General features: G+C 38.4%; 1 protein-coding gene across 2 annotated transcripts in view; it reads left to right on the forward strand.

The window, feature by feature from the left end:
- CTNNBL1 (catenin beta like 1) overlaps nucleotides 1–19,030 on the forward strand; it is a 200,454-nt gene that overhangs the window by 57,383 nt on the left and 124,041 nt on the right. For both annotated transcript variants that reach the window (XM_043983996.1, XM_043983997.1), the window contains exons 3-4: nucleotides 5,707–5,813; nucleotides 8,383–8,522. In XM_043983996.1, coding sequence (XP_043839931.1) covers nucleotides 5,707–5,813; nucleotides 8,383–8,522 — 247 coding nt within the window. The remainder of the gene's footprint in view (nucleotides 1–5,706; nucleotides 5,814–8,382; nucleotides 8,523–19,030) is intronic.

Consider the following 19,030-nt stretch of genomic DNA (forward strand, 5'->3'; position numbering starts at 1 on the left):
AGCCAGCAAGCAATCTGATATAGGTGATACATTACAATCATGTTAAACATATTCCACATTAGTCATGTTGTAAGAGAAGAATCAGAACAAAAGGGAAAAAGACACAAGAAAGAAGAAACAACAACAACAAAAACAAAAGTGAAAGTAGTATACTTTAATCTGCATTCAGACTCCATAGTTCTTTTTCTGGATGTGAAGAATTTTTTCTGTCATGAGTCTTTTGGCATTGTCTTGGATTTAGCTGGTTTAAGAATCAGAAAGACCTAGATTTGGGTCCTATCTCTGGTATTGCTGAAAAGAGCTAAGTCTATCACAGTTGATCATCACACAATGTTGTTGATACTGTGTACAATGTTCAGAGAAATACAAATTAAAACAACTCTTGGTACCACCTCACACCTATGAGAGTGGAAAATATAACAAAAAAGAAAAATGTTAGAAAACTGGGATGTTAATCAACTGTTGGTGGAATTGCGAACCGATCCAACCATTCTGGAGAGCAATTTGGAACTATGCCTAAAGGGCACACTCTTTGATCCAGCAATACCACTGTTAGGTTTATATCCCAAAGACATCCCCCAAAAGAGAAAAAGACCTATTTGTAGAAAAATATTTATAGCGACTCTTTTTGTGGTGGCTATGAATTGGAAGTGAAAGGGATCCCCAGCAATTGGGGAATGGCTAAACAAGCCATTATTGTGTATATATTATTGTGCTAAAAGAAATGAGAAACAGGATGATTTCAGAAAGGCCTGGAAAGACTTGTATGAACTGATGTATATTGAAGTGAACATAACCAGGAGAACATTGTGTACAGAGACAGCAATATTCTTCGATGAAGAACTGTGAATGACGGGGACAGCTAGGTGATGCAGTGGATAAAAAGCACGGGCCCTAGATTCAGGAGGACCTGAGTTCAAATTTGGCCTTAGACAGTTGACACTTACTAGCTGTGTGACCCTGGGTAAGTCACTTGACCCTCATTGCCCCGCAAAAAAACCCAAAAAACAAAAAACAACCCCAACTGTGAATGACTTAACTATTCTCAGCAATACAGTGATCCAAGACAATTCCAAAGGACTAATGATAAAACATACTATCTGCCTCCAAAGAAAGAACTGATACCAATTGAACACAGTGAAGCATGCTATTTTTCATTTTCTTTCTTTCATTTTTTTCTTTTATTCAAGTTTTCTTATACAAAATGACTAATATGGTAATGTTGTACATATTTACACTTGTGTAACTGATATCTGATTGCTTACCACCTCAGGGAGGTGGGTGGGGAGGGAAGGATAGAATTTGGAACTCAAAGCTTTAAATAAAATTTAAATAAAATTAAAATTTTTTAAAAATGGAAAGTGACTTGCCCAGGGTCACTTAGCTAGTAAGAGATAGAGGTGAAATTGGAGCCTGGCTCTTCTGTCTCTAAGCCCCATTGCTCTTTCTACTACATCATGCTATCTGACACAGAGTTGAGTAAAAAGTATGCAAGAGAGTTCAGGGACAGGGGGAGTCACTCTCGTCCAAGAGGGTTGATAGAGGGAGGGTATCAGAGACGATCCTCAAAGGTTGAATAGGGTTTTAACTGTCTTGCTTTGTGATCTTATGAACATAAGGCATTCCAGCCATAAGGAGTAGAATGAATTCTTTGGCTAAATGTGAATTTAGCTAAAATTAAATTAAAAACAAAGCTACAGAAACAGTTTTATTTTTATTTACCATCTCATAAAAAGCCTTGCATCGGTCCTAAAATGTGGGGCCTGACTCTCCAAGTATGACATTTTGAAAATGTGTAGTGGGAAATGTTTTTTGGACTTCTCACAGCCCTTTCAAAATGCAGCAGCTCTGTGAGGATTTAGGTGGCCATGTAGTACTCTTCCCTCGTGAGTCTCTCCCAGTTCCTCTTCAATCTGTTAGCCCTGCAGCAACAGTTAATTGGCAGGCATAATTCCCATGTAGGGCAAGGCCCAGACTAAAGGATTAGGATAGTAGCTGTCATGGGTAAGTGGTTTCAAGCCTAGGAGACAGAAATCTAATGTGGGACTAGCCCTTCTGTTAAGGGACAGGGGAAAAGAGATCATTTTGTAAAAATGACACTTGGATGGCTACAAGTCCAGGAGTTATTTTCTCCCTGCCACCAAAGTCCTATTTGATGAAAAACAAGTGATATTTGCCACTGTGGAGTCATGTGACCTTGTAAAATATTATTGTCCTTTTTGTACTGCATCACCAACATTCATCTTTCTGAAATCTCCCTCTGGTTTCTGATGTTGAGCTATTGGTGATGCTGTTGTGGCTGATGGTAGAGACTGATAATTCACTATTCCCCTGCTGCTTGAGAGAAATTAAAGGAGGAAAGCAAAAACCTTGGAGAGGCTAGGGATTGGGAAGGTCTGTAAACTGTATTCTGGTATGCTTTTCTCTTCTGGATTAGCTAAGAGGAATAAAGCCAGTCTTTATCTGAGCCTCTTGAGGATGATGGAATCCTCCGTTGTCAATCCAGATAATTTTAGTAAAAGTTTAGTGGTGGTATTGGAGCATTTTGCTCCAGTGGCCAAATAATAGTTTGCTTTGGATATATAGATAGCAGGACTCAACAAATGGCTCCAGAGACCTTTAAGTAAACAATTACAAAGTTGACAAATTATTTTTGCTAAAATGAACATATAGGTAGAGGTGTTCAGAATTGGAATTTACAAAATTGGAGGGGACAGTAAGTAATTGGTTTTTCTAAACTGGGTCTTCTAAATAGCAATTCTTGTGCATTTAAATAGATGCTGTGGTCAGAAACTTCTTGGCAATGAAACTTGAGATTAAAAAGAGAGTAGGGGAAATATGGGAAGGATTGGAGCAAATTACATCTATACCTCATCAAATCTCTATCTTCCCAAAAAGTACAACCCAGAAGCTGCCTCCTACACAGACCTCTTCTGATTGACTCCCTTACCCCTAAATAATTGGTACCCACTCCATCTTGAAATTAATTTACATTGTTACCTTGTTTAAGTTTAGAATTTACTTGCCTGTATATATGGTTGTATATCCCCAGGAGAATATAAGCTCCTAGGGAGGGGTTCTCTTATTTTTGTCTTTATATTTCCAGAACTTTGCACGTAGTAGTCACTTAAGTATTTATGGAATTGAATTGAATGGGAACAATAAAATGGAGGATGAGATATATTTTTCCTATCTCCATGCCCTCTTAGACCTCTTCAAAACAGCAATTGTATGCTAACGATAAACTAGGTTCCTCTGTCTCCATAGTCTAAGACACTCAGAATCCAAAGGAAGATAAAAAATTCATTACCCCTCTTCTACTTCCCACATCATCAGCACCAGGGCCATACTGACAGATGCCTTTACACATGTCAGAGCTTACAACAAAATCTAACCCCACAAAGGCTCCCCTCCCTCTTTTTTTTTTTTTTTTTTTTTTGGTGAGGCAATTGGGGTTAAGTGACTTGCCCAGGGTCAGTAAGTCAGGTAAGTGTTAAGTGTCTGAGGCTGGATTTGAACTCAGGTCCTCCTGACTCCAGGGCTGGTGCTCTATCCACTAGCACCACCTAGCTGCCCCCCCCCCCCCCCCCCCCCCCCCCCCCCGTTCCGATGCCGTCTCCAGGCTACGGAAATTTGCTTGGGCAGTGACAGATAGCCGGCATGGCAAGTGGCAACCCTTTAGTAGCAAGAGCCCGCTGGAAGCCACAACCCTGTAGCACTAGCTCCCCAAAGCTCCCAGCTGCTTGCTGGTGCTGGGGCAGACAACCCAGTAGCTAGCAACCATCAGTAGCACAATTTAGCAGCTCTGAACTGCCCAGAGGAAGAAGAAAAGGACAGTGCATTTAGGAAGTTTGGAGGGGTATTGTTCACCACTCCGCTGAGCCGGAGGGAAGGACTACAGCATCTAGCTGAGGCCAGTTCTGACCATCCTCAACCTAGAGACCTAGCCTGGTGAACCCTAAATTACACAGATTGGGAGGAGGCTGAGACTTTGAGATGTAGCCCCCAAGGAAACTACCATCATAAGGGACAGAGTTAGAAAGCGAATAGGGGAAAATCAGGGAGAAAAAAAAAAGACTGAAATTACCAAAGGTTCCAGGAAGAGGAAAACTCAAAAGACCTTGAACATAAGCAGATAGATCAGCTGGGAAAACATTATTAACAAAAGGAAATACGGCCTCTTGATCTAGTAAATGAGTACAGGCATCTATGAATAAATAACTGCAAAACAAAGAGAAATTACCCCAAACTTGATGACACAGAGGGTCTTATGGATTGTGAGGAGAACACGACACTATAACACACTGTCCCTGAATGGTTCAAAAGAGAAATGAGAATTATGAGAGAGCTGAATTTATGGCCTACCCAACAAAAATAACTGGCATAAGAGAAACTAGCATCTGCAATGGTAAATCTCACCAAAGAAACAAAAGCGAGAACAATAGATTGGTAATGCAAATATACAGAAGTGAAGGACAATCTAGAAGAGGAGAAGCAAAACCCAAAAACATTAAAAGGAATTGGGTTGAAATGAAATAAAAACTAAAATGAAATGGTTGTAAGGAATCTCTGAAATAATAATTTTCATCTTTGGGGAAATTGTTCAATTTACAGAAATTCTATTTGTCTTTTTAGAAACCCATTTTTCTAGTGCCTCTTTGTGGGCTTTTCAGCTGTTTCTACTTTTGAGGTTATCATTTGCCTGCATGGTTCTTGGCACTCTGACTAGGAGATCACTGGGGAACAGGGGACTCACTCCTAATAAACCACCAGTAGAAGTATTGAAGAAACAACAGTGACTTGGAGCCACCTTTATGGTTGTGTTTGTTTTGAGTATAAAATTTGAATTACACCTTAGCTTTTACTCTTTTTAATAGAAGACAGATAGTAGAGCATCAACGAGAGAGTCAGACCTTAGTGTTAGTCCTAGCTTTGCTATTCATTATCTGAGTGACTTTGGGCAAGTCCCCAAACCTCACAGAGCTTCAATTTCCTTGTTTATAAAATGAAGTTCAAGTTTTCTCTTCCTCCCTTCTGTTCTCTGGTTCTGTGAATTTCATTGTTATAAAGAATTATTTTAATGATTCCTTTAAACCCTTCTTTCCTCCTTGAGCACTCACTTGCTCTGTGAATTGAGATATGGCTCTTGACCTCAAATAACTTAAAATTGTTGATTATCTGAAGACTAGCAATAGGTTTTTCTTTTCTTTTCTTTTTTCTTTTTTTTTTGCATGGGGCAATGAGGGTTAAGTGACTTGCCCAGGGTCACACAGCTAGTAAGTGTCAAGTGTTTGAGGCTGGATTTGAACTCAGGTCCTCTTGAATTCAGGGCTGGTGCTATATCCACTGCACTACTTAGCTGCCCCAGACTAGCAATAGGTTTGAGCAGATCTTAAACAGTTCTTTATTTTGCTCCCAACTCTCCTTTAGTTAATCTGACTGAGTTACCACATTTCTGTGTGCAGAGCTTTTTAAAGCTCCTTTGGGGAAATTCAAAGGCGTTTATGACTTGAGCCTTGCCCTCTAGGATTTGCATTCTAGTTTCAGAGACAAGATATATACTTTGCACTAGGCAGCCAACAATATAAGGCATGATATAAGTGCCAAATGAAGGACAGATAATAAATGAAGGCTAGTAGAGTTCAGAGAAGATATCACTAAGGGCTGAAGTTGTTGATTTTTATTTATGTGTTTATTTTGAACCAGGATGAACCACTAGATGAAAGCTCAGTGAAGAAAATGATTCTCACATTTGAGAAGAGGTCCTATAAAAACCAGGAGCTACGGATCAAGTTTCCAGACAATCCTGAGAAGTAAGATATCCCTCGCTTTATTGTTGCATCCTCCCTACCTCAATCATTTATTTCCTTCCATGTGTTTGCTTTTCTAATTCATCTCAGAGCCTTTGTTTTCTAATGAAAGCTGTATCCCTGGTATTCTTTGGCTTCAAGCTTGCATTTGAAAAAATTTTTATTTAAAAATTGGTATTACCTAGGCGACTGGAACTGTTAGAGAGATCTTTGAGGTTGGGTCAGTTTCTCTGCCTCTTACATTGGCTTAGCTATTACCACTGAGCCAATTGAAAAAGCTCTTCATTTTCTAAACTGCTTTTCCTACAATGGCAGCTTACTTCGCGTAGCTTGTTAATAGGGTGGATTTTGGTGTAACCTAGGTATATTTTGGATCTCATCTAACTATATTTGCTTGCTGGAAAGCTGGAAGGGCTTTAGTAGAGGCCCAGCTATAAACTGTCTCTTGTTAGAGAACCCATCTAGCTAAATGTGGAGAAATTTTATCATCAAATGGTTGGCCACTAGGTATATACTTTTTCAGTAATAACAACTAGTGAAATGTGGAGGGATTGTGATATGTATTAGTGGAGGGAGAACCAGCATCAGTAAGATTTTGACTCTTTCAGAGTTCAAAATGTAGACAAGGAAACCAAGGCATTAAAAGATTAAATGACTTTCTAAAGTCACAGCAGAAACAGAACCAAAACCCAGATTTTCTCATTCCCCGGTCTAGGGTCTCCCTGCCTCATCAGATTGCCTCCAAACATCTGGTTATAACCCAGTCTTTACATATAACATTATTCAATGGCCTGCACGTGAAAGGTGAAGTTAGAAGAGGCCATCAGTGCATGATTACTATTTACTGACAAAATTGTAGGCCTTCAAACTCCAACTTCCATGTTCACCACTTTATTTACTTAATGCACTTTAGGTGGCTTAGACTACTGTGGCTTTGAAGGTGAGTGCCCCTGTTGGCATCTTATAGGATGTGAGGGGAGCTCTGCATTTGTTGTATACAACGCTTGAGGGAAATTATTTTTAATGAAAAGGACCTTTAAAAAACCATACCCCTTTCCATTCATATATTTCTTTTTTAGACATTTGAACATTTAAAGACCAAATTTAAATGTGAAAATATTTTTTGATGGTTAAATGCAGTTCAGAAACTACATTGTGTTTTAACCTTGAGCTTTTGAATTCTTACTGGTGCAATGTCTTTGGTAATTCTGTAGTCTCAGTGAGGTGCAATTAAGATGAAAATTGCTTGAGCATATTTGAATGAACCTCTCCGATCAAGATTGGAAACATTCAAATTTATTTTTCCATAGATGCAATTGTCATTTTGATCGCATACCCAGAAATGCCTCTTTTCATTTGGCTGCATTTAAAATACAATTGACAATTCTCCTCATGCAACCATCACTTTTCACTCTGTGCCCTTTCTACCCAATACCATCTTCCCCAAGGATATTCTGTTTGCCGTCAAACTTTGGGCAACTTTGCTCTCCTTTTCCATGTATTGCTTGTCTTTTTCAGAGCTATAGTTGGATTATTTGGTTGGATGCAGTGAGCTCTGATCAGTTAGAAGTCCTCACAGTGATTTTTGTACTCGCCCTGTGTAGTTGCCTTGCTGGTCAGTGCTGATACTTGATCTGTGGTTAAAAGAGTGTTTTCAGGCATTTCGAGGGAAATCTGTTGAAGCACACAATTGACACATTCTCTGTCATACTGGACAGAGTCATTGACTCCTTCGTGGCCTGGCTGACTGTTGTAATATGTAGCTCTATTGCTTTGCTATCAGCTTCTCACTTAGCAACTTTACCTGGCAAGTCACCCATTGTAGGATATATACCTAATGCCCAGGAACAGCCTTCTTAAAAGGAGAGCAGCCCAAAGACGTAGATTTTATGGAAGAAAATGTATCAGCCTAGCAGAACACACTTGAGAACACATAAGACTCACTGTTAGCTGTAGATTTATAACCTTTTTTTTATATCTACTTTTTATTTTTCCTGGTGTTTGTTAAATTTCGAAGTTTTTAGTACTAGATCATGTATTTAGGGAAAAAATATTCTTAATCTGTGTGGCCAGATGTAATTTTAATTGCTGTGTGGGACGGCCTGTATTCTTTGCAACCTCAGATGTAGCTCTGTAAGATAGAGAACAGAAAGTTGGTTGGGTAAATCAGGTAATTTATGTCCAAGGTAATTGATCAGATTGTAGCCCTGTGGAGTAATGATAGCCAGCTCACAAGATTGCATGAGGTTCATTTGATGTTGCAGAATGCTTTGAAAGGCAGTTTGTGACTGTGGGAACAAGGAGCACGATGTAATGAGATCTGAATCCAAGATTGATTTTTGTAACGAGGAGATCGATTTTCCAACGAAATTGTGTGACAGTGTGATGTTTGTTTGAGTGTACTTCTTGGTTGGTCTGTTGTGGACACTTTGACAGATTCTCTCTCTTTTTAGGTCGTGTACATCTTTCTTCTTCAGTAATAAAAGGTCTTTTGCTGCATTATAAGGGTGGTAGGCTATGCTTTTTGCTGGGACTTTGCACTAATGTTATACATTTTTATTTTTATCCACAGGTTTATGGAGTCTGAACTGGATTTAAATGATATCATTCAAGAGATGCATGTGGTGGCAACCATGCCGGACCTATATCACTTATTAGTGGAGCTAAATGCTGTGCAGTCTCTTCTTGGGCTGCTTGGACACGACAATACAGATATCCTGACATTTCTGTTGTTAGTAGGAAACTGACTATTTTTGAGGTGGCTGCATTTAACTTCCTGTCCTGTGTGTCTTACCTGATTTTTCACAACCTAATTTTCTGTTTCCATACTAATTATCTCCTATCTTGAAATTTACATCGATCTTTGTTCATTTTTAGTCTATTAATAAATCTTAAACAATCATTCTCTTATTTATCCCCATTAGTTCTTAGATTTTCTGTCATGTCTTTTCTCATGTGATAACTAGCTTTATTTTTCATTGTTAGGATTTGGGGATTCATAATAGAGACAGGTGAGACAGACTTGTAGTTCTTCATCTACCTACCAGGATACTGCTCTCCCCTGATTGTCTGCTGTGCTGGTTTTTTGTATGCATTTTCTCTCGTGGTACTTGCCCTATGAAACTCTGTTGTGTTCTTTTCATCTGCCTGTGGCAGAAGGGACTTGTAAATGTGCAAAACCCTCAGGTGGTTTTAAAAAATATGAACATGTATTTAAGGATTAGGTAAAGTTCGTCAAATTGTATTCTTTTTCATTTACACTTGAATCCTGATTTCCAGAGGTGGGGAACAAAAGTAGTTGGCCTGTTTGAGTAATATTCTTTGGTGAATCTGCTGCTTCTGCAGGTTATGTTCATCTTCCTGGTAATCTCTCTCATGAGAACATGTCTAAGTAGATTCTTTTCTGACTGATAATTCTCACTGAAATAAATCAGGGGATACTCTTAACATAAGCTTCTTGGGAGAGCGATTTTAAGACTTCATATAGACTTTTAATATGACACAATTAAGGATCTTTTTTCAGGTTTTAGGATCATAGTATAATAGATTTTGAGCTATTAGAGATTTTAGAGGTCTTGTAGTCAAAAGTTAAACATGCCGCATGCGGCCCTCAACTCTCTGGAGTAGGGCCTAAACCAAATGAAAATGGGAAGCAGGGAAAACTGGGAAGCACTGAACAAAATAAATAAAAATATAATAGAACATAGATAATGCTAATATGTGGTTTTCTAAATCAGTCTGCAGCTTGAAGGAATCCTCATGTTTGGTTTAGTGGCTTCTATTTCTGTTTGAGGTTCACACAATTGTTCTAGTCATTTTATAGATCAGAAACTGAGGCTAAGAAAGAGAAGTCAAGTGACTTGCCTCAGGTCCCTTCATGTAGTAAAGGAGTTGAACTCAGGTCCTCTGGCTCTAAATCCTGTTTTTTCATTGTGAAATAGTAATCTGGGTGAGATCAGTGTTAATGTAGTATAGCCATGGAGTGCATTGTTTGAGGCAGTTGAGAGCAGGAAACAAAGTTTTGAGTCTGTATTTGAGCCTCTTAAGTAACCATTACAGATTGGTGATGAAAAGTTTCTTACTTTTTCCAGTCTCCCAACTTATTTATTGTAATTTCTTGTCTCTAAGGGATAAATAGCTAGAAATTTTAATTTGCATCCCCAAAGGCCTATAGTTCCCTTGGATGGTCTGTGTATTACCATAAGGATGGCCAAAGCAGTTCTTAGAAATAGGATTCAGAAGGTTCTTATTCCCCACTTTTGTGAACTCCAAATAATGGTAGTGGCTTTTTGAAGACAATGACATTTTGCTGATTCACCAGCTTGGTTCCTGCTGCGAAGAAGACTGATATAGGAAATGCCATTCTATTATGGCATACATAGGAAAGGCAAGGGCACAGATGTTCAAAGTTGTTAAGTTCTGGTCTTTAAAAAAGAAAAAAAAAGTTATCCTGTAATAACTTTGACAGACTGCTGTTTTCCTCCTGCTTTCTGATGGCAGAGCTGTTTTCCCCCCTGTGTTCTAACCTTCTTCCAATGGCCATAATAGTATTTTGTTTTAAAAAAAAAATCTGATTTTTAATTATTCTCTCCATCACATTTAAAGCTTGGTTGGATTTTTTAATTGGCTTAATCTTTATAATGAGATGCAGCAATTAGTATATATCTCATCCCCAAATGCAGTTTTTCTTTAAAGCAGTTTCCAGAAAGGATACTCCTCTTGACTTGTCTCTGACATAACCTTGATGGGCTGGAACTCAAATCACCCAAGCACCTCGTACTCTGCTTTCTTGTCTTAGCCGTGATCTATAATGGAAATGATTTTCTAGGCAACGGTTATTAACAATTTACTGTGGTACAGCTGTAACTGCCTGAAACACCTACCATGAATAAACAATTTCATGGCAGTCATGACTTAATTTTTTTTAACTCTTCATCTTTCAACCAGGACTGTACATGGCCGGTTATGTTCTCAGCAGTCACAGGTCATCTTGGTGCTGTCCTTTTCAGGGGAAACATAAACTGCAGAGATTTTAATTGGTATCAGAGGGCTGGTTTGTTGTGACCTTAAGAGCTGGAGAATACAGGAATACAGCTTGTGCCTTGTCCTTTCAACCATGGAACGCTGCTTCAGTGTATTCTGCTGTTTTGTATCACTGCTGCTGCTGCTGCTGCTGCAGGCATGTCAGCATTCCTGTTACTAGCCCCTCCTGTGGGAAGACTGGAGCTCAGCTATCGTTTTGCTTCAGGGTGGGATTTTAAAGTATAAAGAATAACCCTGCGGGTAGGAGATGGGGAGAGAAACATACTTACACATTTTTGGTAAATCCTCTTTGGATTCAGTGGGAGCCTAGTGCAAGGTAGAGCTGTGCATATCTGGGCCTTTTAAAATATTGCTGGTTTAAAACAACCAATTCCTCTTTAAGATGTATCATTTAGATTCATTCCCTTTGTTGTGAACCTTTGGGGGTGCTTTTACAGAATGGTAAAACCAAAGATGCATTTTCAGATACTCTCATAAGGTAATACTAAACAAATAGTCGTTCTGATTTAATGTAAATAGAACTGCCAGGAGGAGCCTAATTAGTGAGAGACATGTAATGAGGGACAAAGATAGCAATGGTCCAGGCAACAGGGAAGTCAAATGTGGAAGTGTTGTGCACACCTTGGTGTATTTTAGATTACAGTGTGGAGTTGTATCAAGTTGCCTATGTGATGCCCTAAACACAACATGCCCAATTTGCATTATCATGGAGCAAACCGAGGTTTAAGTCATTATTAACTGCATAGCAATTATTCATGGTAAGTTTGGGCATATCTCTTCATTTCTCTGAGCTGCTTTTTCTTTACCTATAAAATGAGGATAATAATACTTAGACACCCTACCTTTCAGAGTTATTATGAGATGAGCACTTTGTAAACTCTACATTGCAGTATGAGGCAGGATGTGGCAAAGTGTTCTAGAAGGGGCACGCAAGAATTACAGGAGTTCAGTGGAGGGAATGATCATTGTGGCTAGGGGTGATCAGTGAGTGGTTCTGGTAAAATGTGGATTTCAAGGGTAGATGGGGTTGTAAATACAGTCCTTTCATTACATTTGTAGGGCTTAGGGGTGCAGGACCCCCATGAATGTGAAAAACAATGAATAACTCTAGACCCCACCCAAAGCTTTATTTTTAATAATTCTGATCATAGTTATTTAACAGAAAAAAACAAGCAAAACAACACACTGCATCCATAAAAAAAGTTGCAGTTTCTGTGGGAGAGAGATTAATATCTCTGGGAGAAAGATTAGCATGTCACACACTATGCAGAATCTTTGCTGTTGGCTGTATAGCTATAGTTATTACTTCACAAATTTCCTTCTACAAAAAGCGAAAGATACAAAGATACTGGGGCAGCTAAATGGCATGTTGGACAGAGCACCAGCCTTGGAATCAGGAGGACCTCAGTTCAAATTTGACACTTGCTAGATGTGTCCTTGAGCAAGTCACCTAACTCTGTTTGCCTCACTTTTGTCATCTGTAAAATGAGTTGGAGAAGGAAATGGCAAACCATTCCAATATCTTTGCCAAGAAGCACCAAGGAGAGTTGAACAAGACTGGGGGACTCAACAACAGAAACAAAAGGTCACTGCAAGAGAAAATCACATGACTGAGTCTAGATGGTAGAGAGACAAAAAGAGCCCATACCTTAGTTCTTCAGTGCACTGAAACTTTTAACACAATTTAACCATTTATATAAAAAATTTATTACGTATACTTATGGTAGTAAATGATAAAATAGATGAATAATATGCAGTATTTTTATATTTATGACTTACTAAATGTTTTTTCCCCATATTGTCTGTGATTTCCTACAGTAGACTGCAAATCACCAAAAATTCCCATTTAATTATTGATGTCCAATCCTCAAATAACTAAAACTACAAATGTGAATCCCTCAAATGTTGAATAAGAAAAGTGCTAGCATTTGACTTGATCATCTCTGAATTTGTCGGAGATTGGTTCTTTGACAGAAGTGGGCTTTCCCTTCTTCCCTGAAAGTTCATGAACAAGCCAAGGAGAACTATCCTTAGGGTCTTCCTGATTGCTTAATGGCCCTGGACCATATATAATCAGGAAGACCCTAAGGATCTATTGCTTTCTTGTAAAGCAACAAAATTTGAAGCAATCTTTGAAGGAATCTTTCGTACTTGACTAGGTGCCTGATTCTTTAATGAGAATACTGGTAATTTAAACTTGGTTAGTTAGCTTATTTTTCTCTAGTCCATTGTGATTCATATTAATGAAGTCTTATTTAATTTTAATCTCTCAAGGCAACCAGCACTTTTGAAAGTTGCATGGTAAATATTGAGGAGAGAACTTTGTTGTGTTTGTGGTGCAAAGTGCAAGGTAGATACTTTTTACTCTTTTTTTTGTTTGTTTTTTGGTGAGTCAGTTGGGGTTAAGTGACTTGCCCAGAGTCTCACAGCTAGTAAGTGTTAAGTGTCTGAGGTCGGATTTGAACTTAGGTCCTCCTGACTCCAGGGCTGGTACTCTATCCACTGTGACACCTAGCTGCCCCAGATACCTTTTACTCTTTAGGGAATCCTTTGTTGTCTGATAATTAAGGAGGAGACTTTGGCTTTTATTTATTTAGACTTGATGTTACTAATGGGGAAGCATGATGTTGTAGAAAGAATACTGATTTTGCTAAATTTTTGCTCCTACTCTTACGAAATAATTTTGTTTGTTATAGGGAAAAACTATATTCTAAATATTTCCTAAAAGGGCCAGCGAAATCTTGCAGTCAAAGTTCAGTGAACTCTTGTTGGTGATAGTGTAAAGGGGAGCTGTGTTAGGCTGGGATTGGAATAGATGGGATGTTCACTTCTTTCCAGTAACTCCAAAGAGGTACTGTCATTTTAGCTGTGTGACCTAGGACTTGTCATTTAACTACTGTCTCAATTTCTTCTTATATAAAATGGGAATAATAATATTTTGTGTTACCTTATTTTGTGGTTGTGAAGAAAGCACTTTGTGAACCTTAGTTCTATTTAAATGTGAATTTCTGTTGTTTCCTAAATATACCAGACTAGAGAACTGCCCCCCCCCCAAAAAAAAAAGTAAGAAGAATTGACAAACCTTTATAATTGTCATTTGTAATTTGGCCTTCTCTTCTAGACTAGTGGGTACCAAACAAGCTAAATTTATTTTTCTTAAATTTGAGAATGATAAAGTGGCTTTAGCAAGAAGGCATTTATCTGGCTACCCGGGTTGGGGGTAGGCATCTTGTGTTACCTGGTCCAATGCTAATGACTGAGAATTGGACTGGCAATACTTCTCTGGGGCTCTCCCTTAATTGGGCTGGCAGGAAGTGGCTTATCACTCCAGTTATTTCCTATAGCATATACCCTTCTAACAAGGCTTATCATGAGCATTTGTAGACCTAGTTGCTATTTCCCAGTTTGGTGTTTTCTGTATCAACACTGCATTGAAATAAAATGCACTTTCACTCTTTACTCTTCAGTCTTTAAACAGCTGTTTCACCATGCATTGATAAGTAGCTCATTTTAGTTGAGCAACTCATTAGCCAATTAAACATGCTATGATGAAAGGCAAGTGTCAGTAGGAAATTGCAGAATGTTAGTGCAAGAAAACACATCTTGGCATATACTCACTGTTTTGGATATAGGCACTTCATTGTCATTTGAGTTCTTTTTTTTTAACCTGTTTAGGAATTTCACATGACTTTCATGTCTTTGGAAGTTAGGGCTATTAATTTAAGTGCTTTAGGGACACTTCTTCTGGGGAAGTACTGCCCTGAATTTCTTCCTCTAGTTTAGCTAAGCTATGGACTGCTTCAAACAGGAACAAAAATAGATTTCAGGTCCAGTCTGGATGATTATATGACATAGGTAACTGCATTTGCTAGGGAGACCGTCTTTACTCTTAAAGAAAGCATGCAATCTGTATTCATTGAGTACCTACTAGGCACCCAACACTGTACCTTTTTCAAAGGGAATTGAAAACAAAAGAAGATTGGTGGCATCAGATCAGTTGTATACATGTGGGCTCATTTTCTTCAAGGAAGCCTTTTCATTATGGCTTTGTGTAAGTCATCTCTTTATTTTATCTTTTTTTTTTTTTTTTAAGAAACTTTGTTCCTTGTGGACACTTTGCATTGGTGTTTAATGAGATTGACATTCAGTTTCTGTACAGAGGTTCTAAATGGTATCATTCAGAGAGGCAAATATCTAGAACAAAAATTGGGGAAAAAAATCTTTGCCACTTCTGAGAGATGTTATATAGGACTCTCAGGTACAGCTTGTCTTTTCTTCCTTTCATTTATTATTCTAGTAGCTTATTGCCCCAGTGGTGGATAGATGGGGACTGAGTGGGGTAGCTTTTTTACCTGACATGACAAAATAGGCCATCTAAAGCTGTATTTTAGTAATTTGCTGGGAGGCAGGTTCTTGGTTTTCCTGTTATCTATGGCTGGGAGAGCCTTTTACTTTGTGAGATGAAATTGTAAGTACAGTGGCAAAGCCTTTGCTCACATCTGCTCATGGACATTTGCTAGGTCAGAGGCCTATATGGAATGTTCTCATATTTGAGAGTTTTTCAACCTTTTTGTCTGATTTTTCACTTTGTTTCTTGGTCATCTTCAAATGACCTTTGTTCTAGGTCAGATTATATTATCCATGAATTGGTGATTGCAATCACTGACTAATTGCTGCCTTTTTGAAGTTCTTTTTGGGGAGCTTGGGGAATTTATGTGAGATTAGTTAGTGGAGGGATTGATTAGAAATCTGCCAGACATAGTGGGTAGCTGATATCTTGCTTGACTTCTTACTTGAGGTCAGGGAATTGGGTAGGAGGCAGCCACTAGGGTATTCTAGGGCAAAATATTCCTTTCTTTCTTTTTTTTTCCCTTTTTCTTTTTCTTTTCTTTTTTTTCCTTTTTTTTTTTTTTTGGTGAGGCAATTGGGGGTAAGTGACTTGCCCAGGGTCACACAGCCAGTAAGTGTTAAGTGTCTGAGGCCGGATTTGAACTCAGGTCCTCCTTACTCCAGGGCCAGTGCTCTATCCACTGTGCCATCTAGCTGCCCCCAGGGCAAAATATTCCTTTAAAAAATTTACAAATTCACCCTTGACTCTGGATGATGATAATTGCCAAACGGTGATTATCTTTTGTGGTGGTTTTTAAAAATGTCTGTGACATGTTTATTATCACTGGGTAACACCAATGAGAGAAAGGCATACCTTCCCTGAAGAAGAAAGTAAGGATAGGGTGAATTAATACACATTATGAACAAAATGGTAGACATTTTTACCTTTTAATTCTTAACTATTTATGAGGAAAAAGTTTCAGAATGGAAAGAGCTGCAATTAATCTAGACATCAATTAGCAATTATTAAGTATCTGATGATGGATGGTGCTTTATCACATTGCATGCAAGGAGAACAGTGATATTTTAGTACCCGGTTGTGTGTTGAGCATTATAATAAAGCTGAACTTTCCTTTTAGATTATAGGCAGGCATTGACTGACTTAGATGCCTTGAGGTATCTGTGACCTGTCTTTACTTTCTCATTCTTTGCATTTCTTGTCCTTTGGTTGTTCATTGGTAAATCCATGACAGGGGTCCACTTAATTTGCTGAGTTCCAGATCTTGACATTAGATGGCCACTGTTGGAACACTATAAGCTGTCTATTGGTTATTTGTTTTCTCTCCACAGTCTTCCCCACCCCCAACCCCCTAGTCACACATTTCTCTCATAGCTTTTATACTACTTCTAATGCACAGTTCCAATCTACTTCTGCTTCTCTTGTGCCTTTTGCTCATGTGCCAGTACTTCTTATTGTTCTTTGTATGAATCTTAAATTAATTCTTCAGAAACTGTAGTTTTCTAGGCCTACCAACATTCCGAAGTGTTCTCTTCCTAAAACAAAACAAAACAAAACAAAACACAACACAGCACCTTAGACTAGGCACTACATGGTGCAGTGGATAGTTCTGGGCCTTTAGTCAAGGAAGAGTTGAGTTCAAATATGGCTTCAGACACTTAATAGCTGTATGACCCTGGGCAAGTCACTTAACCTTTGGCTTTCTTAGTTCCCTCAACTATAAAATGGGGATGTACTTAGCACGATGCCTGAAATATAGTAGATGCTTAATAAATCCTCCTTCTTTCTCTTCCTTTCTTCTTTCCTCCCTCCTTCCTTTCCTTTATCCTTTTCTTCACTCCTTTTTTTCCCCTCCCCCTTTAATTTCCCCTTCCAGAAAACCTGCACTTAGAAGAAGAGGAAAAAAAAATAGAGCAAAAGCGATCAACATGTGGAGAAAATCTGATGTTACATGCAGTGTTCTACGCCCAAAGTCCCAGCCCTTAGTAAAGGAGCCAGGAGAGAGGTGTCTTCTCATAACTTCTTCTTTGGGATCATATTTGTTCTTTATAATTTTGTAATGTTCAGTTTTGATTGTTTTGAGATTGTGTGGTTCTTTAAGTTTATATTTTTTTAGTCATTGAGTTTATTGTTTTCCTCTCTCTGCTTGCTTCACTTTGTATCAGTTCATGTAAGTCTTTCCATGCTTCTTTATATTCATCATGCTCATAGCTTCTTTCAGCACAGTAACATTCTATTACATTCATGTACTGCAGTTTGTTTAACTATTCCCCAATTGATAGATGTCTATTTTGTTTTCAATTCTTTGCTACCTTAAAAAATGCTGCTGTAATTGTTTTGGTATATATGGAACCTTTCTTTTTGTTGTCAACCTCCTTGGGGTATATAATAATAATAGCTAGTATTTATATAGTGCCTATTATGGGCCAGAAAGTGTGCTAAGCACTTTAAAAATCATATATCTCTTTTGATCCTCACAGCAACCCTGGGAGGTGCTATTATTACTTAATTTTACAGTTGAGGAGACTGAGGCAAGCAGCGGTTGTGTGACTTGCCTAGGACTGACTACACAGCTAATTTGAAGTTGGATTTTGTAATGATTGGAATGATGCCACCTGCTGGAGACTTACTGTAGGAAATCTCCACCACGAGGAGAAGGTCTCTGAGGGCAAGACCATGAGTCTTTTCTTTGGCATCAGGAAGTGATGTTTGCTTGTGGGAGGAAGAAGGGGGGAGGCTGGTGCTCTGACTCTGGCTCTTTCCTGAGGACTCTGGAGAAGGCAGCTAGAAATGTGCTCTCCCTTTAATAGATAGATGAATCTAGGCCTCTCTCTCTCTCTCTTTACCAAATTCTTATTCTCCTTAAATGCTTAAAAGTCTAACTCTTGCTAAAGCTTATAATTTATTGGTGACCACTCATTAGATATTTTAGACAGTATAGCTAGAATTTTAGCCCCTTACAATTTGAATTTGTCTTCCTGATTCCAGACCCACCACTCTATCCATTGTATGATGTAGGCGCCTAGGTCTTTGTGTAGCAGTAGAATCTTTTGCTCAAAGGGTATGGACATTTTAGTCATTTTATTTAAGTAGTTCTGTGTTGTTTTCCAGAATACAGATTTACAGTTTGTCCAACAGTGTATTTATGTGCCTGCCTTTTTTGACATTGACTCATTTGTTGAATGTGAAATGAAGTCTCATCATTGTTTTGATTTGTATTCCTCTTGTTATTAGTGATTTTGAACATTTTTTCTTATAGTTGTTAATATCTTGCAATTTACCTTTTGAGGCCTGTTTCATATTCTTTGACTACTTCTCTATCGGAGAATGACCTTTGGCCTTATATATTTCTCTTAGTTGACTATATGTCTTGGCTATCAGGCCCTTATTAGAGATATTTGCTGCAAAGAGTCTGGCCATGTCACTCCCATTCTCAGTAAATTTCAGTGGTTTCTGATTTCTTTTGGGATCAAATAGACAATCTTATTTGGCATCAAAAATCGTTATATCCTAGGCCCCTCCTACCTTTCCAGTCTTTTTATACTCTACCATGTACTCTTTGATCCAGTGACACTGGCCTCCTGGCTGTTTCATGAACAAGACATTCCGTCTCTTGGCTTTAGGAGTTTTCTTTGGTCGTCCCCCATGCCTAGGATAATCTCCTTTTTTGTCTCTTCCTACTAGCTTCCTTCCTTAACTCCTCTTAGTTCTAGTACCTTTCCTCTCTTAATTATTTCCTATTTATCCTGTAGATAACTTTTTTGTATATATTGGTTTGTGTGTTGTCTGCCCCATTAGACTGTGAGCTCCTTGATAGCATAGACTCTTG

This window comes from Dromiciops gliroides, chromosome 2, assembly GCF_019393635.1.
Source record: "Dromiciops gliroides isolate mDroGli1 chromosome 2, mDroGli1.pri, whole genome shotgun sequence".
NCBI classification, from domain to species: domain Eukaryota; kingdom Metazoa; phylum Chordata; class Mammalia; order Microbiotheria; family Microbiotheriidae; genus Dromiciops; species Dromiciops gliroides.